We start from the raw sequence: 24,609 nt of genomic DNA, 5'->3' as shown, positions 1-24,609 counted from the left end.
AAAACTTGGAATGAAAGGCTGCTTTTCTAAATGAAGAAGAATCAGGGGAAAACTTTTGAGGTCAAGCTTTATAAATATGGCACAACAGGTCACAGCCTATCTTATTTTTAAGAGACTTAGGCAAGTGGGAACTTAAGCTCCAATCACTTTCATTTAGACATATTTGAAAATTCTCACACTGACCTGAAATAATCAGTTGAATTCACCGACTACAGTGAAGCCCTCTGATTAATAAATGAGTTAGTTGTAAATGTGAAACATGTTTTGATAAATGTATATATCCAAAACTCTTAAGGTTTTGTTTAATCAAAATAAATGGTATATCTTGTTGTGTGTTTAGTTAAATTCCAGTTTCCATCCTAATGCAGCTTGATATCATGAGCAAAAAATTACCTAGTAAATAAGCAATATATGATTCACCTTTTTCTTACGTACTAAAATGTATAATTAATAAGCATCTGAAAATATTAAGCTATATCATAGAAGATGAGGGTTGGAAGGGACTTCAGGAGGTATCTAGTCCAACCCCCTACTCAAAGCAGGACTAACCCCAACTAAATCATCCCAGCCAGGGCTTTGTCAAGCCGGGCCTTAAAAACCTCAAAGGATGGAGATTCCACCACCTCCCTAGAGTATACTGAGGAGGAACTCCACCTTTTCACTGCAGAGATAACCTGTTATCACACGCTAGTTAGCCTAGCTGAAGCGAGAGCCGTCATACTGCAATACAGCACTCAGACTGCCATGTCACATGGGGGCTGTACTGGCTTGGTGTGGCGCTAAGTCTTCTGGGAGCACACCCAGCATTCTTAGCACTGCAGCAAGCTGAGCCACTCTATGCATTTTCCCTGTGAACCGTGGGAGAACTTGTCTCTCCTTTCTGGGCACCTGGGGTGGAATTGTGGGAAGGCATTGGAGGACTAGTGGCACTCAAATGGGGCTAAGCCTACATCCATACTAGAGCTGTCCTGTTAGCAGTTGATAAGTTGTGCTCACTCACATTTTAGTTTATGCTCCCACCTCAGGCCACCCAACTGGGGTTAAAAGCATCACCACATCCAAGTCCAGGGTTCGTGTGTGGGGATGAGATTGGAATCAGGGGCAACACTCCTGTTAGAAGTCGAGTTAAAATCTGAAATGAGGACAGGCCCTAAGGTCTTCCAATAAAGAAGTTAAATAAAGAAGGGCCACAAGGTCCTGAAGGATTATTAGCTAAAGGGGTAGATCTGGTCTGAGTACAAGCCAAAAAAGGTCACTCTCTGGACTGATGTTTTATGCCAACAAGTCTGTCATGTTTGGATTAAGGAAAAGCCTATTGCTGACCATCAGAGACTGAATATCTAGCTGGCACCTAACAAACAAGGAGGCTTATCATCCCAGGGCCTAATACAGAAGAAAAATGAAATGGGCTATCATCTGCTAACTCCTACAGGCTCCTGTGGGCTCTAAGTAGTAACAAACCAGCGTCCAGTGTCAAGAAGAACTAGAGCCAGGAGTGGAAAGCAGATACTCATTTATTAATAAACTTCCTTAGCATTTTCCATCGGAGGATCTAGCCTGACACAATCAGTTAACCGCTCAGCACCGTATGAGGTGGGTATTACCCCATTTCACAGATACAGAAGGAGCAATAAAGAATTCCCCAAGGGCACACAGCAATTCAGTACTAGACCCCATGAAGCCTGGCTCTGTCACTCAACCACAGTGGGGCATTCAGGAAGCCACTTAGCCTCTGCATTACTTAGTTCCCCTACTTCACAGTGTGCATGTATGCGCCAGGAGATGGGGTGGAGGGGGAAGAGCAGAACTAAATTAACATGTGTTCATCAAGGGCTTGGAGATCTTTGGATTTTAAAAAGTGCTTTTGAAGCTTAGAACTTGCTGATATCAGACTGATGCTACCACTGTGCTTATCAGTAGCATCTCCTGAACCCCCAGGAGTTCAAACTTTCTGTTATCTAACCTCCCTACCACAACCAGGAAAGGGAGAAGAATCTGAGGCCCTAGATGATACTCTGCAAATCCAATCTGCTTCACCACTCAAGGTAAACATGGGGAAGAACAGAAATGCTGAAGGTAAACACCTTGAAGTTTAAAGGGATCTTCCTGAAGTTGGCCAGGTTAAAAAAAACCATCAGACTTGTTTTAAAAATAATATCCTACACGTCACTGTTGCTTAAGATTATCAAAACCGAAGGCACTTAAAAAAATGTACTTTTCACCATTTCTGCATCTCTCCGCTTGGTAGTGAAATTGGAGGAGTCAGTGTGTTTGGATTCTAGTAGGTTTCACTTCCTGGTTCTCATGTACCAGTAAAAATGCAGAGAAATCTGGGCTGCAAACACTGCAGGGAAATCTTTACATCTAAGAAAAGAGATGAATGAAAGTACTTCTATCAGGTTTTTCAGGATTTTTTTTTTTTTAAACAAAGAATAAACCTGAGGTTTGAACATGCTGAAAAAGACAGCACTTGCTCTGACCAAGTGGTAAGCGTATCCCTAATGTGCAGTTATGCCTTTCACACAGCCATATTATTTTAGAATGACTGGTTTTGAGGTCACACTCCTCTAGGTAGGCACCTGTCACGCCATCAGCTGCAACAGAAGTTCTATTGATGGCTAGTCTCCTTTCCAGCACTGGCAGACAAACCCGAATGGCAAGGACCATTTCTAATTTACTATCACCACCATGTGAGCAACCGGCAAAGCATGACTCAGCTTTCCAGACTGCAATAGAAAAAGCTGAGGAAGGCCCAACTGCTTGTGGTCATCCAAGATCCTATGACAGTTTTCCCAGATATCAGGGAGACGTCCTTGACCAATCACATTCTGCCAAGCTAAATTCCCCCTACAGTTTCAAATGAATACCAGACTCTTCACTCCCTGTCTTCCAAACTGTTAGGTGGTGATGCTGTGAAGCCAGGATGGCTGCATTTCACTGTCAGACCAAGAGATCCCTTAAATGTAGAGTAGTAATTTGGTTTGTAAAATGTTTCGTGATTCTCGTGGATAGAAGGCACTACAGAAACACCAATCTCTATTTGGAATTTGCCATTTATAGCCATTTAAAGTCTCCCTTGAAAAAAACAAAGCAAAATGTTTGAGGCATCAACCAAAAGCTGTGTATCGACATATAGAATGAAAGGTGCCCTTCCACCCCAAAAAAGTAACAACCATTTTGCACATCATGCAAAAATAATATTCATTAGTAGTAACAGAACATTTCTCAAACAAATCTCAAAGATGGACAAGTATTTTATTTTACAAAAGTTAATACAAAATCAGCAAGTATCAGTTATTGATACAGATGGAAAAACAGTTAGAGAGGGGTCAAAGGGACACAGCAAACTTGAAATCTAGGTAGTTTAAGAATAAATGAGTTAAGACAGTTTCAGACACTACCCTTGCCCCTGATGCCCCGGGGCCAATTTTTGTTTTACAATCAAATTTTAAGGCAGTTTTAGTAACAACGGTAGGTAAAAACATCCCCAGATAGAAGAGTGATATTTAAGATGAGTGACTTAGAGAGGAAGTCAGTGATCAGGTCTCCTATCTGCAAGTCCCTGTTTTATCACACAGCCTCTCCTTTGCTATAGCACAGTATTTCACAGCAGCAAAGAGCTCTCAGTTAAGCCTCTAGTTTCTAAAGCTAAGAGATTGAAAGTACACCTGCCCCTTTTCTCTTTTGGCTACTTTCTTAGGACTGGATTCAATCTCCCCTTAAAGCCAATGGAAAACCGCCAAGTGTTTTTATCACTGGCTTTAAACAGATGCTGGACTGAGCCCTTACTTAATAAAACATTACTGGGAATCTCAAAATGGTTCATCTAGGCAGTGAGATGGGGCAGGATGGCTCAAGCTTGGCCTACACTTCAAAATCACATTGTCATAGCCACGTCAGTCAGGGTGTGGAAAACTCTCGCACACTTACACGCACACGGCACCATAGCTATGCCAACACAACTTGCAGTACAAATGCAGCTGTGCCAACAGAAGAGGGCTTTGTCGAGGTAGCTAAAGTCATTTGGGGAGGTGGTGTTCCTACACTGGGAGAAAAACCCCTTCTGGTGGTGTAGGCTGTGTCTACCCTAGGGGCTACGCTGACACAGGCTACGTCGTGTAGACACACCCTCAGTTTGACAATCCAGAGTCCGTGTTATGGGAACCCTCCCCACGGGAGATCTGCTCCAGCCCCTTTAGGGCACCGATCCCGCTCTGACTCTCTTTTCCAGGTCCATCTGGGGCTCCCTCCTGGGGGGTTTCTACCCCTCCTACCTCTGTTTGGAGCATCTCTTGGCCTGACTTCGGACTGCATCCCGTAGGCGGATGGGGCAGTTCCCCTGGAAGGTCATTATGGCTCCCTCCGACAGTGCACTGGAGTGGGGGGGGGGGGGGGGGGGTCTCCTGACCACGGATCTCTGCTACCGGGGCTGAGCCACCCCCGCCACAGGCACCCGAGAGCCGGGCGAAACAAACACCCCCGTGGAGAGCCGGCCCGAGGGAACGGGGGCAGCGGCAGCTCACAGCCCGCGGGAAGCGCAGGAGCATCGGGACCAAACCGGGCTCGACAGACAGACCGACCGACCGACCGACGCCCCAGGGCCAGCGAGCGCGACCCCCCCCCCCCGCACCAACACCCCGCCGCAGCCCCAGCCCCTGCGCTCCCCGGCGGGGCAGCCTCCGGGCTCGGGGGCGGGGCCCAGGGCGACAGGTACCGCGCCAGGCCGGCTGCGGGGGGGGGGGGGAATGGGGGGCAGGGGAGACATGGACGGATGGGGGCACAGCGGGGGGGAGGGGCAGACTCGGGCCCGGCCCCCCCCACACACACACACACACGGGGACCAGGGGCGAGCCCCCAGAGCCGGCCTCCCCTCCCCCACCCACGCCCCACGGCCCGACCCAGCCCCACCGCACACACTGGCCCCACAGTTACCCGGGGCCGGCCGCCCCTCCCCCACCCAACGGCCCGGCCCGGCCCGGCCCGGCCCGGCCCCGCCGCACCTTCTTGACGGCCGGGTTGAAGCCGAACTCCCCGGCCTCCTTGAGGTCCAGCCAGATCATGGGCATGCGGGGCACGGCCTCCATCCCGGCCTGCCGCTCGCTCCCCGGCCCAGCCCGGCCCGGCCCCGCGCGGAACGCCACAGGCCCCGGCCCGGCCCCGCAGCCTCCTCAGCCAGGCCCCGCCTCCAGCCCGCCTGACCCACCGACCGACCGGTCTAACCGGAAATCGCCCGCCGGAAGCCGCCGCGGCGCCTGAGGCCTGATGGGAAATGTAGTCCTGATGGCGCTGAGTCTCGCCCCCTCCCACACGGCTGGGGGGCGGGGCATAGGCCTCTCCCCTCAGGCCCCTCCCATGTTGCTGGGTGGTGGGGTACAAGCTCCTCCCCTAGAGCCCCTCCCCTACTGATAGGGGGCGGGGCCTAAGCAGGCTCCTTGTGTCCTTAAGGGGTGTCCCTGTGCAACACCCTTTCCCCCCCCATGCTCCGCCCCTTGCTCCCCACCTGGCACCCCGTGCAGCGGGCCCAGCTCTGGGGATCTGGAGCCTGGCGTTCAGCCTCCCGCCCTGGGCTCCAAGCCAGCCGAGAGCAGCCGTGAGGGGAAGCGCCGCCTTCGGATGGACACGTCTTAAGGCGGGGAAACGAGGACGGCGGATCTCAGCCCCAGTCCCGGGGGGCAGGTCTCCATGTAACAAAACCCCCCCGCCAGGAGGAGGCCCCGGACTAAACGGGTCTGGAAAAAGGGGGCCCTGTCCCCCAGACAGGCGGGTGCTGCAGGGCCCAGCTGAGACACACTGGCAGCGCACAGGATGGGGGAAGCTCGTCCTGCTGCTGCCCACCTGCAGCTCGATGGATGACAGACTCCAGGACTGTCCCGCCGTCACTTCTAACCAGCGCTGAAATTCACTCGACATGAGTCACCTTTGGGATGGTGTCACACAGATACTTTTTGCACTGGAAACCAGGGCCCCCCATCAATCATCCGGTAAAAAGCAACAGGCCGAGAGGGACAGAGGGGAAAACATTGCTGCTGAGATACAGGAGCTGATGCTGCTCAATAGATGCGACTGGCGAATATGTTGCTGTAGTGAGGGGCTGGCCTTCTGATCCCTTGACCCACGTGCGTAGGACAGATTACGTCTGTGACTTGTACCGCTGCCCAGTGGAGGGGGTGCACAGGACGCACCTGGGTGAAGAAGGCTGGCTAACGTGGGGCCAGCACTTTCACAGATTCATAGATCCTGAGGCCAGAAGGGACCGTTTGATCATCTAGGCTGATGAGACCAGAGAGCTTCGCTCAGACTCCCCTGTACTGAGCCAAAAGATTTTAGTTAAACCAAAGCATCTCTTTGCCTGCTGCCAATAAGCCAGGGGCTGAGAGGAGGGGGAGAAAGGGGTTGGAGAGACAGCTCCATTCAGCCGTCAACGAGCTGGCAGGTAAATCAGTGTGCTTTGTGCCCTTCCGCCCCAAGCAGAGAGTCTTATCCATTATTCAGCGTTCCCAGGCCAGGCCCAGTGCAGACGGCTGCAGACAGCTTACACTGGCAACAGCCACACACTCCAGATGCAGAGAGGGCTGAGCTGGTCCTGCATTTCATGGGAGCCCATGTGAAGAAACCAGCTTCCAGATCCCCCCTCTACCACCACTCCTGGCTGTAACCCACCCTGCACTTCCCACCCCCTCCCACACTAGAGCATGTGTGACTCCAACCCAAATGCAGGGGAGACCCTAGACATGTGGGAGGATGCCCTGGGAGAGTGGGGGATAAGGAGGGGCTCATTTAGCCCCAGGCTTCCCAAATTTGCAGGTCTGGGGGAAGCTGCTCCTGCAAAGAAGTGAGACACGTGAGCAGCAGTAGGAGAGGGGGAACACAGAAATCACCGTGCTGATCCAGCTGGTCCAGCATCTAGTCTCTGGCCGTGAATGATACCAGCTGCTTTGGAGGAAAGTGTCGAGAACCCCCAGCTTGGACAAATATGCAATAAAACACCCCCGGGGGAGATCTCTTCCTAGCCCCAGACACGTGCCCTGGAGCACAGTGGCTCATGATACGGAGAAAGGCCTTCCAGGAATGTTCCTAAACTCTCGGCCTCCATGATAACTTGTGGCCATGAGTTCCACCAGCTAATCACGTAATGTGCAAACAAACCTGGTTCCAGGTCCCAGCTTTACCTGTGACACCTATAGATTGCCTAGGGCATCCTGTTGAGCTTGGAGCATGAGAGGATCAAGCTCTCCTGACTGCCCAGCTGCAGATCAGCTTCTGGCCAATTCTTTCTGCACCATGCTTTATTTGATACCTCTCTAGTGTGTCCCTTCTCTCAGCAGGAGTCAGCCACGCCAGCAAGGGCATCAGACCCCCAGAGGCGATACAGGTGGGGGGAGGGCTGCTCTGACAACGTGCCTCACTGCTGATCCACAGGGACCATCTGGACGGGTGGTTGGAGAGGTCAGTCTTGGCAGCCCATCCAGTCCTTGGCCTCTCTGGTAAGGCTGCCGACAAGGGGGCCGATCTGTGGCAGTTACCATATACCATATGTGTGTCCTCTAGCGATGGGCTAAGACCCATTTCACAGAAGTCATCCGCTAGCTAATGTCCAATCACCTCCGCCCAAGACCTGCTCAGAGCAAACGCTAGGAAAATATGCAGCCCATTCCTGTCCCCTGGCCCATCTGATCCCCTATGGGCTTAATCCCTCCTCCTCTTCTTCCTATCCCAGACCCTAGGAAGCACAACATGTTCCCAGGGCTTGGGGGCGAGATGTGAAGGCCAGATGCATCAGAGGCTTCCCTGGCTCCGAGGCGTTTGTGAATTATTGATCTCATCCATCGCTGTGGAGGACAGAGTTCAGTGCCTCCCCCGCAGCCTGGCTCCCCACTCTGTTACCATGGCAGCCGAGGAGGAGGAGACGGTACCCTGCTTAGGAAGAGGAGCAGCTTGGGAAGATGCTCCTGAGATTAACTCTTTCCTCTTGCCCGGAGCGTCTCTGCAGGGTACTGGGCACATCTGACATCAGGAGATGGGGATGGGTGCATGGATAGCCGGACATGAGCCTGGGGGGAGTGAGGGACACAGCTCAGCTCAGCTGTGTTTGGAGGATAACACCTGGACATGAGTCACTTCTCCATCAGCCCTGGAAGTCATTCGTCACCTGCAGTCCACGCTCCAGCCCCTAGCCCAAGAGGATGGCTGGGAGCTGGGGGGAGGGGAGCGTGAGAAGGAGGAGACACTCAGAGGATGGTTGGGGGCAGAAATGGAGCAGGGAGATATTGGTTTTACACATTCTGTCTCTCCTGGCTTAGGCTGGGGTTGGCAGCTGGGTGATGCCCTTGCTGAGATCTGGGGTCACTCTGCTATGATGTCTAGGTGTTTAACCTATGCCCATGATGGCATCTGCCCACTGCCCCAGTATCGGAGCACGTTGATGTCAAGTGGGAGGAGCTTTGATGGTGGGGGAGGAGCTTGGGAGAGTACCACCGCCTATATTTGCCCAATTTGCTGTAGATCAGCCTCGATTTCCCTGGGGCAAGGGGCCAATTCCGAGGAAAGAGAAGGCAGCTGGGACAGGGAGGAGGAGATGAGGGGTAAACAGAGCACAGGAAGGGCAGGGGAGTAGAGGGAAGGATTGGCGATGGAGAATAAGAAAGTGGAATCGAAGAGGGGAGAAGGAATGTGGGAACAGAGTCGAGGAAACAGAGGGTTGAAGGGGGAGGGTTTGCTAGGGCCCCTGGCACCGCAGGTGGGAAACCAGGCCTCTTTCTCCCTTCCAGCTGCGGGCACATGGCTGGGTTTTTGCACCCCCCTCCCTGCAGCGGGAGGGCCTGGTCGTGCTCAGGAGCATGCGTGTGCATGCACACCTGTGGAGATGATTCGGCTGATGCGTGTTGGCGTTTGTGTGCCCTTGCAGATGTGCTTGCAGGCGCATGTGGCCGCCACAAGCACAGCTGGAAAGGCAGGTATCAGTCTGCGTGGCATTCTTGTTGGTATCCCTGTATCTGCATGGGTGGGTGGCGACGTGGGTGCTTTTGTGTAACCCCATGTGCGTGCGTGTGTGAGTGTGTGATGGCTTATGCACGTTAGTCCTGTGTAGGATGACCAGCTAGCAAGTGTGAAATAGCAGGACACTTTTTTTCAGGGGGGGCAATAGTTGCAAATATAAGACAAAGCCCCTAATATCGGGATGTCTGGTCACCCAACCCTGTGTGACAAAGTGCCCTGGGGTCTGGGGGGCAGGGATGGGGACTTTTCTGGGGACATGACAGTTCCTAACTCTGCTCATCTCTAAAGTGACCTGCAAAGGAAAACCAACCACCTAGATTTGTGCCTCAGGAGGTCCGTTCAAAAACCAGATTTTTTTTCTTTTAACCTCAGAGGCTTTCTCATCTCTGCTTCCACTGGAGGACTCCGAGAACTGGGGACCTCGGCTGGGAGCCGTCTCAGCCTCCAGCTCGGGGTCAGGGAGGTGCGATCCTTCACAAAGAGGAGTTCTCAGGTGTTAGAGTTAAATGAGCACCAAGAACCACACCAATGCCAGGGCTGGACTCAGAGTCCTTTCCTCTCTCCCCCCTCTCCCCCGGTAAGATTTCGGCTGTCTGCTGTGCGCCAAACCCAGGTGACCAGCAGGAGGTGCCGAGGCTTTTGGCTCCATCCAGCCCTGCTCAGCCACATTACACAGGGTGAAGGATTCAGGGTGCTGGTCTGCCTGGCACCCAGCACCACGATCAGCCTCTACCCTAGCTCCGAGCAAATACTGCTGGCCGTGCTCTGCCCTGGGGTGTGTGCGCGTGTAGGCGCCAAGCTCAGGCTGTCATCCCAAGGGGCCTACGCCAGCATCATCGTTGGGATGGCCATGGGGGTAGGAACGTCTCCCCTGGCAGCAGCAGCAGGAGTTATGAGGCAATCCAGGACTGTGGGCGTCTACTACCTCCCTGCTACGGACACCCAGCCTGTCTCTGGCCAGATTTGCACTAGAGGGGCTGGTCACTCCCATCAGATGTCCCGGGAGGGCGTGATGGGGGGGGTGTGCTCCCCCCTGGGCAGGCCTGATGAGAACAGGGGTGATTCTCTGGCTCACCCACCTAGTTCTGGTGGGTTTATCAACCAACCTCCCCCTGGTCAGAAAGGGCATATTCCCCCTTGGGAGACGCCAGCTTCCCCGCCAGCCTGGGGAATACCAACCACACCAAATTCCTCTTTCGCTCTTGGCTCCAGGCTCTGTTTGTTACCCAAATGCCCACAACCGGAAAAGCAAAAACTTCGAGCTGGGGCTTCCCACCCGGCCACAACGGCAGGGCGACCGGCCCAGCGCCCTGGCTCTGAGCTGTTCACTTCGAGCTTCTGGCACTGCTCTCTTCAGCCCTTCGGGGGCCAGGTTCTTGCAACCTCAGGGATCGCCTCTCTGGGGGGGGCATGGCCCTTCAGCTCTGCCCAGCTGTCACGTTCCCAGGAGGCAGGGCTGAACGGAGGGGCCCAAGGCAGAGCCTACTCACTAGCAGGGACGCTGGGACACCTGCCGCAGAGGTCAGCAGGTGTTGGTGGAGCCATGTCAGTCCCGGAATATCAGACACACAAGGGAGGTGAGGTCAGAGCTTTGATCGGACCCAGGTCTGTTATTGCCAGTACCTCACCCGCCACGTGACTGCCTCCTGCCGTGGTACGCCCCACCCTCTTTCCCAAGCATTTGCCCATACAAGAGGGGACCTGGCAACGTGATCAGTGAGAGACGCCAGCGGGTGAAGCAAAGAGCAGGACAGAGACTTGCCCGTCCCATCGGCGCAGATCCCGGAGTTGTTAATAACCTGCCTCCTAAGGAAATGCAGGAGCTCGCTACGTAGATCTTCTCCAGGGATTCTACGTCATCATCGCTCCGTCCCTCTTTGTCCCGGCTCTCTTCCCCCAGGGCAGCTCTTCTCTTTGAGATGTGTGTGTGTCGTTCCCCCCCCCCACACACACACACTTCTCCCCCCATGGCTGATCACTCCAGCCAGCCGGCCTGGTGCTCTAACCGGGCACCTCCCTGACGCCTTTGGGTGCCCCAGGGGCGCACCCATCCGCACGGGGCTGTCTCTCCCTAGCACATACGCACTTGGCCATTCGCCCTGCGTGTGGGTGCCTCTGCTCTTTCATTTCCACGCCCACGCATGGGGGGGGGAACAAACCGTGTCACCCCGTCCTTGAGATGACAGTGAGGAAGGGAGGTCCCGAGGGCTTGTTTTCACACAGGGAGGCAAAGGTGGTTCTCTCCCCTCGCCAGCCATCAAGCTCCAGTGAGCAGAGCTATGCCTGGGCCAGCCACCCGCGGCTCACTAACGTGGGGAGGGGAAAGGGAGCAGAGCCCGAGCTGCACAGCTGAGATCCAGGCTCCTCTCTGTGGGTCAGAGCAAGGAGGATTCTGCAGCTGGGGACAGATCCATTCCCCCACCCCAGCCCCACCACTACCCTGCAAATGGGGGTAAGAAACCAGCCAGTTACCACATGGCAAATGCCAGAGCAACACCAAAGCAACTCCACAGCCAGGCAGCACTGCAGGGGGTTGACTTGGGCACGGTGGAGCAGGAGGGGGGTTGGGTGACTGAGAAGAGATGCATCGTCATCCTCTCTTTACAGCTGGGGAAACTGAGGCAAGGAGAGGGGCTGTGACTTGCCCAAGGCTGTCCAGCCGGCTGAGGGCAGAGAACCCAGGTCTCCTGAGTCCTACGTCACGGCTCTATCTACTAAGCCAAGCCCCCGCCGGTATTGCCTGGATTTGTGACTGGCACACTAGGCCCTCATGGTGAGCCCGGGGGCGTGGGTCCCAGTACGTCACCCCTGCTTGCCTCCCACAGGTTAATGAGCGCTCACCTCTAGAGGTGGCGCTGTTGGTGCACGCCCCAGCCCTCGGGAATCACAGGCGAATCCCCCAGCTCATCGTGCAGCACTACCAGCTCTGCCGGGGCTGACTCCTGCCCTCCGTAAATAGGCGAGTCACCCCCTGAAGTCGGTGCGAGTTAAAACTGCTCCCTCCAGCCCCATGGCTTCTTGTTCCAGCCGGAGCTGCGTGGCTCTGTGCGCATAGCATACACAGCCTGAGTGTCGTGTGTGTGTGTGTGTGTGTGTGGTGTGCGCACATCTACCATTGCCCCTGCTGGATGGGACCAGACCTGCTGCTCATGTCCCCCTTTGATGGCGCTGGCCAGAAAAGAGGATGCCAGCCCCACTGATCAGTGCAGAACGGGGTGGCACGGGGGCTCGATTCTCCACTCTGACACATCAGCATCCCACCCCTGACTTCCGGGCAGTCCCAGCAACGTAACCCTGGGTCAGAGAGGGAAGAATGAGCCCCCTACACTTCTCCCTTTGCGCTGAGCTCTTGCCCATGCCTGGCTCTTACTAGACGCCACGTAATGCCCCCCCCAGAGCTCACCCTCGGGTCAGATCCCCCTGGGGTCACAGCAGCCCATTTGCTCAGGGCTCTATTTTTGTGCTCCATAAGAAATCGATTCTCCTGTTTGTGCAGTCAGCGTCTCCTCCTCCCCCTTCATTCCCACAGACGAAGGCTGCCCCAAAATAGAAAGCCAGCAGCAGGCAAGAGCCTATTTTTACTGATGTGGAGATAAAAATGTGAATTGCTTGGACCCCCCCCCAGGTCCCTGTTAACCCCTCCCCCGTAGCTTACCTGTCCAGCCCCGCGTCAGATGGCATTTGGAACCGACCGGTGAAGTGAGCATCCAGCATCGACAGGCAGCGGCAGGTCACGGGCATGGTGTGGATGACTCAACGGAGGGCAGGCTTTGCCCACCGAGAGCCGCCTTGGCCGAGCGCTCCTGCGTTTCAGGCCAGCCTCAGATCTGACTCGGCCCTGGCGCAGGGAACGCTCCCACTGAAGTTCAACCGGCGTGAGGATCACGCTACAGCACGGCGTGCAGGGGGGTACCCGGGAGGCTACGGCTTGGCCCATTTCATGCAAACGGGGCACAGGCTCTTGCCACGGCGCCGTCATGGCTATCGGTGGGCCCCTCACTGCGAGGGAGCTAGTGGGGATAACACGAGTGGAAGGCACTCAGTGAAAGGCAGTTTCAGGCCACGCCGCCCTGCAGGCATTCCAGCCTTTGCCACCGTAGCCCAGCCCACAGCCCACCCGGCTCCTCCCGCCCGAAGGGGGGGTATCCATCCAGAACCAGCACTCAGTGAGGGATCCCAGTGCTCCACTAGACAGCTTCCCCAGCTGCCTTCTTTTGGGGGTGGGGGCAGGGTGGGAAAGAAGCCCTGAGGCCCTAGGGGAAGGGGGTACTGGCTCCGGAGGGGAGAGGGGGAGCTGGCAAGCCCCACAGTGGATCAGTTCGCTCACTGTTCCACATGAGAACAGCCATACTGGGTCAGACCAATGGTCCGTCTAGCCTGGTATCCTGTCTCTGACAATGACCGGCCCAGGTGAACTGAACAGGGCAGTTATCGAGTGATCCAACCCCTGTCGTCAGTCCAGCTTCTGGCACTCAGAGGTTTAGGGATATGCAGAGCAGGGGGTTGTGTCGCTGGCCATCTTGGCTAATAGCCAATGGTGGGCCTATCCCTTGTCAACTTGTTTCAATCTTTTTTGCACCCAGTTATGCATTTGGCCTTCACCCCATCCCCGAGTTCCACAGGCTGCATTGTGTGAAGAAGTTCTTCCTTCTGTGTGTTTGAAACCTGCTGCCTGTTAATTTCATTGAGCGGCCCCTGGTTCTTGTGTTATGTGAAGGGGTAAATAACACTGCCTTATTCACTGGGTCCCACAACACTCACGATTGTATTGACCTCTATCATCTCCCCCTTTAGTTGTCCAAGCAGAACAGTCCCAGTCTTTTCACTCTCTCCTCACATGGAAGCTGTTCCATACGTTTTTGTTGCCTGTCTCTGTACCTTTTCCAGTTCTAACGTATCTTTTCAGAGATCAGACCCCCAGTACTGCACACAGCATTCAGGATGGGCGTGTACCATGGATTTATATAGGGGCATTATGACATTTTCTGTCTTATTATCCCTTCCTCTCCTAGCAGTTCCTACAGTCTGTTAGCTCTTTTGATTGCTGTTGCACACTGAGTGGGATGTTTTCAGAGAACTATCCACAGTGACGCCCAGATCTCTTTCTTGAGCAGTAACAGCTAATTTAGACCCCATCATTTTGTATGTATAGCTGGGATGATGTTTTCCAATGTCCATTACTTTGCATTTATCAACACTGAATTTCATCTGCCATTTTGTTGCCCAGTCACCCAGTCTTGTGAGATCATTTTGTAAATCTTCACAGTCTGCTTTGGACTTAACTATCTTGAATAATTTTGAGTCATCTGCAAACTTTGCTACCTCACTGTTCACCCCTTTCCCCAGATCATTTATGAAGATGTTGAACAGCACAGGTACCAGGACAGATCCCTGGGGGACACCACTATTACCTCTCTCCATTCTGAAAACTGACCATTTATTCCTACTCTTTGTTCCCTATCATTTAACCAAATACTGCTCCAGGAGAGGACCTTTTCTCTTATCCCATGACTGCCTACTTGACTTAAGAGCCTTTGCTGAAGGACCTTGTTACAGGCTTTCCGAAATTTCAAGTACACTGTATCATCTGGCTCACCCGTGTCCACTTGTTTGTTGATAACCTCAAAGAATTCTAGTAGATTGGTGAGGCATGATTTTCCTTTACAACAAAGCACGTTCCTCTTGGTGTCTGATAATTCTGTTCTTTTACTATAGTTTCAGTCAGTTTGCCTGGTACTGAAGTCAGGCTTACCAGCTTGTAATTTCCAGGATCACCTCTGGAGCCTTTAAAAAAAAAAAAAAAAAATCTGCATTACATTAGCTGTCTTCCTGGGACAGAGTTAGTCTGGCAACTTCACATTTGAGTTCCTTCAGAACTCTTGGGTGAATGCCATCTGGTCCTGGTGACTTACTAATGCTTAATTTATCAATTTCTTCCAAAACCTCAAATTACACCTCAATGTGGGACAGTTCCTTCGTGTGTGTGTGTGGGAGGGGCAGGGGAGGGGGGAAAGAGATGTAGACTGGCTCCCAGATCAGGAGAGCTCTTTAAAGATCATGGTGTTGTTTTTTGAGTGCTTGATTTTTGAACGATCCTCACCTAGTGTGTGTGGAGGGGAGTGGCGGGGGGGGGGGGTGGCGGAGAAGATGGGGTAGTCAGAGGGCTGCCAAAGCTCCCCCGTGTACAGAGCAGGGTGATTCTGGCCCCTCATAGGTCTCTCTCTCAGGGGCTGCCTGAGGTTGCAGACCACCCTCCTCCCCCACTTCTAATTAAATGTATTTGTGCCTCCTCTGCCCAGCCCACAGCCACGCAATTCATGATGTAACCCCCAGCCAGTTCTACCCCTCCTCCATCTCCCCAGCCCCCCCCCCCACTTCACTTCTGCCCCTTGCCCCTCTGTGCACCCCTGCTCCTCCAGCAGCTCCCGGGGTTCTTCCCTTCCCGGGCCTGGCATTGCAGGGATGGAGAGGGGAAGGCGAGAAGCAGACAGCCCACCTCTCCCAGGAGGGCAGGTAGGAGCAGAGTTTCTGGGCTCTTTCTGCTCCCGCTTCCGCTCCCAAAAAACATCTCTTGGCTCCTGAGAAGTTGGGGGGGAGGGAGGGGAGAGAGAAGAGCTCTGCTTGCCTCCTGCAGCAGCCCTGATTGGCTGCTCTTCCCCTGGAGGTGAGGAAGGCAGCCAATCAGAGGGGCACTGGTTTGTTTCCCGTGGGCAAGGCTGCAGTTGCTGCGTGCGATGAAATCCCGCATCAGCAACCCTGCGAAAAACGCGGGGACAAGACGGGGACCCTTCTGCCCCCACGGGGCAGGTGCAACTCCGCGTGGCCCAGCAGTGACATCCAGGCCCGTGGGGAGCCCAGGCGTCACAGGCGGCAGCTGGATTTTGAGACCAGCCTGGCTCACGCTGTGACCCACCACAGTAAGACGGGTGACCTGCGCTCAGGAACTGGCCAGTGGGGCTGATGATCAGGGTGCCAGCTAACCGCTGCAGGGGCCTGTCCCTCCCCCACTGCATGCATTAGATGGCTGATTTTCCAAAGCCGTGGGCAGGCAGCACGCTCAAGGGCGGCAGGGTGCCTAGCTTGCCTGGTCCGTGTGGGCAAATCCTCTGTCCTGAACCCTCTTCCGCACCACAGCCCAGCCCAGGGAAAGCCGCATTCTTGCAGAATTTGTGGGGGAGGGGGAGATTTCACCCCAGCGGGGAAGCCAAAACAGCCACGGCTCCAGGGGTGCGGTCAGTGCCGTTCCCCCTCTCACCCCAAAACTGTGGGGGCTGGGAGGACACGGACTGGGCAGCGATGCGACAGGATGTCTGCGGGTGCACTGGCTGCTTCTTGGTACCCCTCTCTCCTGGCCCTTTCCCTGCCGCAGCCCACCATGCATCTGGTGGCCGTGCAACCCCACTGCAGCCAGCAAGATTCCCCCTCCAGCAGGTGCCCGCAGATTCAGCAAGCCCTATGGAGAACACCCCCCTCCCCCCACCCAGGCTGTAGATGGTTGCACCCCTCAAGCGCTCCCCAGGGCCTGGAAAAGGCCTGCTACGCCTAGCACTTGGGGGGGGGGTGGGGAGGCACCCAGCTTGGAAAAGGGGGGGCGAGGGGGTACCCCACCTGCACCGCCTTGCACCAGGCCGGAAGCATTTCTAGCGGGGTGCTATATTCAGCGCCCCCACGCCACGCTGCTCTCCCGGGGAGGGGACTTCGGAGTGGCCCCTGGGCGGGGAGAAACGGGGGGGCGGGGGGAGAACCCCTCTCTCGAGCCGGTCAAATCGATTGCAGCGGCCCAGCTCTAGGGGGAGCCAGAGACCCACCCAGCCCGGCTCGCTGCTCTGCCCCAGGGCGCGGGGATGCGCGGCGGGTGGCGGCTGCCGGAGATGCGCATCTGCCGGAGATGCGCAGCTGGGTAAGGACCAGCCCCTCTCCGCCGCTCCCTCCCTCCCTCCGCCGCCCGCCACCGCTCAGCCGCTGCCTGGCCTCCCCGGGCGTGCATCGCCAGCGCCGGCAGGGAAGGCGAGGCGCCGGGGAGCTCCCCCGCCCGGGCTCCGCTGTCGCCTCCAGGCCGCGCAGAGGAGCGCGCAGGCAGCGCCGGGGATGCTCTGAGCGCGGGGACGCGGCGCCGCAGCATCCAGCCCCGCAGCGGGGCGGCGGCCGCCCGGGCATCCAGGCAAGGCAGCGGCAGCAGCTCCTCCTCCTCCATGGCTCCGTTCGCCCGGGGGCCGCTGGCATCGCCCCGCCGCCGCGCCTAGACGCCGAGCTCAGCCCCGGGGCCCGCCGCCCCACGGCCCGGCCCCGGTTCGCCCCGGCGGCTCGCCCCAGCCCATGGCCCGGCCACGCCTCGGGCTGCAGCCCCGGCCGCTGCGGGAGCAGCCCTGAGCCCTGCGGGGGGTCGCCCGGCTCCCAGCCTCGCCCCACTGACCGGGGGGGGAGGCTGGACGCGAACCTGTGCGGCAGGCGCCCGGCCGGCGGCTGGATTCGATGGGGCTGGGCGGGCCCGGCCGGCGGGGCTCCGACTCCAGCGTGCGGCTGACTCGCGCACCCGGCTCCCGCGGGGCGAGGCTGCTGCTGAATGTAAGTGCGCGCCGGGCCCCGCTGCTAATTAGCGGCCTGCCTTCAATTCCGCCCGCTCGTTAGCCAATTGCCCTGGCTCCGGATTGCTGATGAGCTGCAGGCTGCTCCGGTTTGCACTTGCAGCCCCATCGCGTTAACTGCCAGCCGGCCTGGCTGGGTCCTAGCCTCCTGGCTCCCTCATCCGTCTCCCTGCCGCCCTCAGCATGGGCACCGTGCTGTCCCTCTCGCCGGGCTCCCGGAAGGCCAGCCTGTACGACGATGGCTCGTCCGGCTCGCTGGCCCACTACCCGGCCCTGCCGAGCGCCAAGGGCAGCGGGCCCAAGGCGGAGAAGAACCTCAAGAGACACTCCATGTTCATCCCGGCCTTGACCTGGAAGAGGCTGGTGGCCTCCACCAAGAAGAGAGGCTCCCGCAATGGGGGCAAGGGCCCAGCGAACAATAACAACAACAACTACCCCCACGCCAAGGACGTGGCCCACCTCAACCACGAGAACGTCAAGAAGTCGCTGTCCTGTGCCAACCTCGCCAGCTACGACGGGGGCGGGCCGCCCCTGGCGCCGCTCAGCTCCAAGCGCATCTCCACCACCTCCGTCACCTCCCTCAAGCCGGGCTCCTGCCTGGGTGGTGGCGGGGGCACCTCGGCCTCGCCGCGGCGGGTCATCGTCCAGGCCTCCACCAGCGAGCTGCTCAAGTGCCTGGGCGAGTTCCTCTGCCGCCGCTGCTACCGCCTCAAGCACTTGTCGCCCACGGAGCCCATCCTGTGGCTACGCAGCGTGGACCGCTCGCTGCTGCTGCAGGGCTGGCAGGACCAGGCCTTCATCACCCCGGCCAACGTGGTCTTCGTCTACCTGCTGTGCCGGGAGGTGATCGACGGGGACATCGTCAGCAGTGAGCACGACCTGCAGGCGGCCCTGCTCACCTGCCTCTATTTGTCCTACTCCTACATGGGCAACGAGATCTCCTACCCGCTCAAGCCCTTCCTGGTGGAGGCCGCGAAGGATGCCTTCTGGGACCGGTGCCTTCGCATCATCAACGCCATGAGTGCCAAGATGCTCCGGATCAACGCCGACCCCCACTACTTCACCCAGGTCTTCGCCGACCTCAAAAACGAAGGCAGCTGTCGCGAGGACTTTGCTCGTGTCCTGGACCGGTGACTGGCTCTTTGCACGAAGAACCGACTCCCCCTCCACCTCCCCGCCAACCTCATGTGCAGTGCAGCCCTCGCTCTGGACTGACCTTTCCAGACCAGCTTTCAGCGAGCCAGTGATTTTCCTCTGACTCCCCTGGGGCAGATCTCCCCCGAGCGAGGCCAGACTCATCCAAGCACTTACAAGAAATCTGGCTTGGCTTACCCCTCGGCGAGTCAGACACCCATGAACCAACAACAGGGGGATGTCAATGCAGGCAGAGCTGGGGTGGGCAGCCTTCCGCTTCAGTGTCCGAGTCAGAGACAGGAGAGGAGCAGCCAAAGGCAGTCTCTTTTTCTGCTGTCAATATTTTGTTTCCCTTTTACTAGGCCAATAAGTGCCTGAAGGTGTCCCCCCCCCCCCGCCTCCCCGGCCCGCCTTAGTGCTATGTACGTGGCTTGTGAATTTCTTCTTCTTTTGGGCCTGCTGAGATGCATTCCAAAGCAACGGGAAAAATTCCGGGGAGGATCTAAAATATACATGCGTGCTCGCACGCGCGCACACACACACACACACGCACGCTTTAGCTTTGGTTGGTGATGTATTTGTACAGGTGTATTCTTTCCTTTAGATCTAGCCCTGTCTTGCTTAGAAACCCTCCCCCCCCCTCATTGCCAGACACTGGGCCAGCAGATGTGCTGTCCTGCGGTCAGTCGCTCTGAATCCTGGCTTTCTGCGCCTGTATGACCTCTGCTGCCTAGGACTGGTGCTGGATGTTGCGTCTTTACAGTGATTGGTGTAAGTAGCCGATGCCCCTCTCCTAATTCATCTCCAGGTGCGTGGGGGTGCGGAGGGATGGGGACCAGTGTGTGGCGGGAGGATGCTGATAGCATCCTGGCTTTTATTCTCTGGGGTGTGGCGTTGGGATCTGGGGAGTGTGTGAATAGTCTGTGGAGCAGGCAGGTCTCCTGCTTGTGTGGCTGTGAGCAGGGGACAGTGGAGCTGAGAGAGGCAGGCTGGGGGGAGGCAGGGCTGGGGGGGAGGTACCGACCATTCCCCCAGAGGGGCTGCAAGGCTGCGCCCCGTTGGTTTTGTTTGCGGGTTTCCCTGCCCCCGTCATCTGGCAGGTCCCTTAGGGTGTCAGTGACCACTGGACCCCTTTGCTCCTTAATTCTCCCCTGGGACCCTCTTAGCTTTGCTCCAAAGGAGTTACACTGACTAATCCTCACTGGAAAAGTCTCCTCTAACCCCCCTCCCCAGGCGTGAGTGCTGGGTCTGACAGCTGGCGTCTCTGTCTGCTCGTCTGTCCTGGTGCTAGTCTGGCCGCAGGGTTGGGGGGACGTGCTAACCCACCCTCTCTCTCTCTCTGGGGCTGATCCTGCCTTGGGCCCAGCCCCCCCCCCCTTTACCCCCAGCCTGGCTAATTCAGCCCCCCCGGCTGTGCCCCTTCTCGGCGAAGCATCCCATGTGCTCACTCTGAGCGGTGTTTGCAGATGGGATCCAGGGACAGGATGTGCAGAATCCGCTGCAGAGATGTTGCTCAGGGATTGAATGGATGGAGGAGGGCCGGCTCCGGGCGGTTCCAGGGGAGGGTGTCCCCATAAGCAGGGCCGTGTGACCGAAATGGGCTGCAGGGGGAGGGTGGATATCAGGGACACTCTTCCTCCCTGCGGAGCTTGTTGGGTTGTGGGTAATCAGCACGAACTAGCCCTTCGAGTTCTTTCCAAGCACCCATGAATCTTCCCAGTCCCTCCTGAGGGGTAGGTCAGTATTAACACCCCACTTGATAGATGAGGAAACTGAGGCACATAGCAGGACACAGAGGGAATTACTGTCAGAACTGGGAAGATTTTCATCCTGCAGGCAGAGCCCTGAGCTGCAAGCTTGGTTGCAGGGAAACCTCGAGGCAAGGTGCTCAGACACTGCAGCCAGAGGGCAGCCGCCGAAGAATCTAGCTAGGAGGCCAGGGGACAATCCTGCATGGCCGGGGGCGGGCTGGAAGATCTAATAGGTCTCTTCCATCTCCAGCACCTGGGGGTTGAAGCTTTACCTGCCACCGGCTTTGGTGCCTCTTGGCCCCTGTTGAAGCCTGAAGCCAAGAGAGTCTTTCCAAGGGAAGCGTGTAAACTACAAGAGCGAGTCCTGTATTCGAGCTTCTCCACCACGAGCTGGTGCCAGGTTGGAAGCGGCTCTCTGCACGGAATGGGGCAGCTGACAAATGCATGCAGAGCTAAGGGCAGGGAAACCCCGGGGCTGCTGGGGAGTTGTGACGAATCCATACCCTGCGCATCAGGATTTCCTGTGGAGGCGCCGCCCTGCTGATGAGAACTGTCAGGCACCCACTGTCAGGCTCATCCCACTCAGCTTTGTGTGGGGTGGGGAGTTCACAGTGACCTCTTGCAGGAACTCAGAGTGCTGCATGGTATGTCAGTGCCCGGTGTGGTGCCAATTGGTTAATTGAGGGCCAGGCACCGGGACCAGCACCATGGTAGCTACAGCCACAGTCAGATTTTAGAACCGCCTGGTCAGGGAGTTTTTAGCCTGAGCGTTAAGCCTGCACAGAGACTGCACCTCGTTCTTCTAATGTGGCTCATCATCAAAGGTTCCTGGTGCTAGAATCAAACACGGCTCAGCTGGGCCACAGCCGGGTTAGTTCTGACGCCCATAACAATGTCACCCCAGGCAGAGCTCCAAAAAGCCCCAGCTCCGGGAGTTCTGCTCCCGTGATCTGACCCTTAGAGGAGGAGGCAGGAAACGGTTCTTGGGCTCTTTCTTGCTCCCTCTTAACGGGGGCCGGCAAAGAAATGGGGCTTGTGCCTTTTGCTGTTCCCTTTATGATGACTAAATTAGGCCTGAGAAGTTGGACCAATACAAAAGGGGTTTATTTTTACCTGAGATATTCAAGACTTGTCTCTCTGGCATCCGAAGACCTAGCGAAGCGAGATCCAGCCAGTGTGGGGAAGGGGCTTTTGGCTAGTTTTGTGTTTTGCGTTGACAGCTATTAAGACCAATGCCCAAGTAATGCCTGGGAGAAAGGACATCTTTGTTAGTCACCTGTTCAAGGTGTGAGCTGTCACAGTAAATATTGCTGGCGGCCAGCATCTCCTCCAGCACACTCCAGATCGACCCCCTACGATTTGTAAGGGGAAAAACAAATCAGATTAAAAATACCCCCCAGACTCAGGCCTTTCTTTATGCATCGATGCAGCCGAGCGAGGGCACAACACCAGCCGGCAAATAAATCACTTCCAAGTCACCATTAGGGCAAAGACAAAAAGTCCCCCTTCACAGCAATGGGAGCTGGCTCAGCCCTTCCCTAGCACCCCATCTGCACTCCTGCACATCTACTGGGCGCTTGGCAGCTATGTTTGTGTGCATAGATAAATTATTTCTATGCCGGCTATATGAAGTCCCTTTATATATACACACACACATAGTGTATCATAGCTACATGTATATTTTTATATGAGAGAGCATCAATAACTGGAACGGGGTTTGGCTGATGACTTTTGCTCTTTTTTTAATCAAAGATCAACTCCGCGTCTAAAGAAGCTCAGGTCTGGTCTCCTGCCACCCAGCCCCTGAGAGTGACCCTAAAATCGGGACCATCAGCAAGATCCACGCCAGTTGCTGCTAAACCAGCATCCACCCCCACCCTTTCCACCTTCCTCGACTGCTCCCGTCCCCTGGTGGATATGCTGTTGTGTAAATAGCCCTGTATAAATTGTCGCGATCGGGTGTGTGAGGATTGTGCATGTAAAGATGATTGATTTAATTTGTCGCTCTCTCTTTTTCCATTTGTGTAGCTGTTTTGAAAACAGTTAGTTTCTTATTTAAAATGGGGGGCTGGGGAGGAATCCTCCCTGCCCAAACACACGCCGCTCTGGATTTTCCTCCAGAATGGGAGGAAATTCAAGACCATTCCTAGGGTCAGGACTGATGCATTTTCAGTGGAACTGGACTCTGCTTATTTTTAATATTTCTTGCATTCCTTCCTTGGAACCACTATTTATCTGGGTGGAGCGGTCCAGCCTCTTTCTTTCCCCCCGACTCCCAAAGACGCCCAATGAACTGACGGGTCTGGGGGTGATTGTGGACAGAAACTTGTCCCGTGGTCCCTGCCAGGGTGGCCACTGTTGCTACAAAGCCCAAAGAACCATGGGACTCCAGTGGGGAAACGCGTGAGGTTTCACCTTGCAAACTGGCTGTGTTACCAAGAAACTTAGGAGCCTTATCTTTGTCTCTGCCTCTCCCGGTGTGGAATGAAGACCACGTAGATATTTAAAGCAAAAGCTTCCCTCCCCCCCCCCCAGAGGTGTTTGAAATCTGTTTGCAATATTTACTATTTCAGTCCGATTTCTAAATGTGGCATTGCTGGGAGCGACCAGCCCCCCGGAGGCGCTCCAGTGACGGAGCCTCGTTGCAGGGTGCCGGGAGCAGTGGGGGGTCGAGTATTTTCTGCTGACGACCACGGCACTTTATGCAAAATAAAATCGGGGACAAAAATCTGCTGTACGAAGCCTTCTACTTAATGAAACGAGCGAGCGCCTTGAGATAGCTGGGGATGGAGAACGCAGGCCGCACTTTCACAATGGGGCCGTGCGGCCAGGGAAGTCGTGACTCTGCAAAAGGTTGGGGGTGGAGGGATCGTGGTGGATAATTAGCTGCATATGAGCTCCCAGATTGAGACTGGCCGAAACATCTAATGTGTGCCCAGGGTGCTCACGGAGGGGAATCTCGAGTAGGCGTAGAGCGGTTATTTTATAGGTGTATTTGGCACTGGTGTGACGGCTGCTGGGATACTCCTCTGATGCCCAAATCAAGCAGGATATTGAGAAATTGGCGAGGGTTCGAAAAAGAGCCCTGGGAACAAGTGAAGGATTAGAAAGCCTGCCCTATTGAGATACGCTGAATGGAGGGAGCTGCTTGAGTCTAGCAAAGAGAGGGAGAAAGGATGACTTGATCCTAGTCTAGAAGTACCTGCGTGGGCAGCTAATATTAATAATGGGCTGCTCGGTCTAGCAGAGACAGTTCTAACCCGATCCAATGACAAATACAGAGTAGAAATAAGGGACGTTTCTAACAGTGAGACTAATTCACCACTGGAACCATTCACCAAGGGCTGTGGTGGATTCTCCATCACCGACCATTTGAAAATCAAGGTGGGATGTTTTTCTCACAGATCTGCTCTAGGAATTATTTCGGGGCAGCTCCCTGGCCTGTGCGATGCAGGAGGTCAGACATGATGATCACAACGGTCCCTTCTGGGGAGACAGGGCCGGGCACTATAAAAAGGCACATATGGTAATATAGGCCTGGCTGCTCCATTCTGCCGAGGGCATGGCATTTCCTCCATCGCAGCTGAGATTTAACACATGGAACAGCTTCCTTTCCCTGCCGCACGCACTGCATTATCCCTGCTACCACCGGCCTGCCAGTGGAACACAGGGATCAGGATACGCCAATGCCACGTATTGGAATGACATAGGTGCGATTTACCCACCTACAGTGGTGAATTCAAAAACTTGGGTATACCTTTCCTCTTACATTCAAGCCTAGAGAAGCAAATAGAGTCAAGGTGACCAAAATCCATCCAATGGGAGAGACTGTGTGGCCTGATCTACTCACTGATTCAGCCAGGGACTTGACAAAGCCCTGGCTGGGATGGTTTAGTTGGGGTTGGTCCTGCTTTGAACAGGGGGTTGGACTAGATACCTCCTGAGCTCCCTGCCAACCCTCCTCTTCTAGGATTCTATGTTTATTCCAGTAGCGACTGCTGCTGGAATTCTGTGTCCAGTCCTGGTGCCCGCAGCTCAAGAAGGACGTGGGTCGGCGAAGAGCGAGAAGAATGATCAAAGGATCGCAGCCCATGCTTCGTAGCTAGGGGCGCTCCGTCTATTTAGCGTAACAAAGAGAAGGC

General features: G+C 55.7%; 2 protein-coding genes across 6 annotated transcripts in view; one reads left to right on the top strand and one right to left on the bottom strand.

Moving 5' to 3' along the window:
* PTPN23 (protein tyrosine phosphatase non-receptor type 23) overlaps positions 1-5,244 on the bottom strand; it is a 42,410-nt gene extending 37,166 nt beyond the window's left edge. For both annotated transcript variants that reach the window (XM_067544502.1, XM_067544503.1), the window contains exon 1: positions 5,001-5,244. In XM_067544502.1, the coding sequence (XP_067400603.1) occupies positions 5,001-5,084 (84 nt within the window). In that variant the 5' untranslated portion in view covers positions 5,085-5,244. The remainder of the gene's footprint in view (positions 1-5,000) is intronic.
* Positions 5,245-16,941: 11,697 nt separating this feature from the next.
* On the top strand, positions 16,942-23,204 carry LOC137150560 (cyclin-dependent kinase 5 activator 1-like). Of its 4 annotated transcripts, none has more exons than XM_067544499.1 (3): positions 16,942-19,487; positions 20,718-20,867; positions 22,220-23,204. In XM_067544499.1, exon 1 carries the CDS (start codon positions 17,766-17,768, stop codon positions 18,714-18,716), a length of 951 nt encoding a protein of 316 aa, XP_067400600.1. In that variant the 5' UTR covers positions 16,942-17,765; the 3' UTR covers positions 18,717-19,487; positions 20,718-20,867; positions 22,220-23,204. The 4 variants fall into 4 exon arrangements, with proteins under 4 accessions (XP_067400600.1, XP_067400601.1, XP_067400599.1 ...); XM_067544500.1 differs by having other exon boundaries at positions 16,942-19,524; XM_067544498.1 differs by lacking the exon at positions 20,718-20,867.
* Positions 23,205-24,609: the final 1,405 nt, after the last annotated feature.

The sequence above is a fragment of the Emydura macquarii genome, unplaced genomic scaffold (genome assembly GCF_026122565.2).
Source record: "Emydura macquarii macquarii isolate MOO-44397 ecotype Brisbane River unplaced genomic scaffold, CSIRO-AGI_Emac_v2 contig_973, whole genome shotgun sequence".
In the NCBI taxonomy this organism is placed as follows: Eukaryota; Metazoa; Chordata; order Testudines; family Chelidae; genus Emydura; species Emydura macquarii.
Note: the sequence above shows the minus strand (reverse complement) of the source record. Positions and strands in the feature narration are given on the sequence as shown.

What these genes read in the sequence shown, in the direction of transcription:
- LOC137150560 (XM_067544498.1), top strand. Translation starts at nt 17,766, where the DNA reads ATGGGCACCGTGCTGTCCCTCTCGCCGGGCTCCCGGAAGGCCAGCCTG.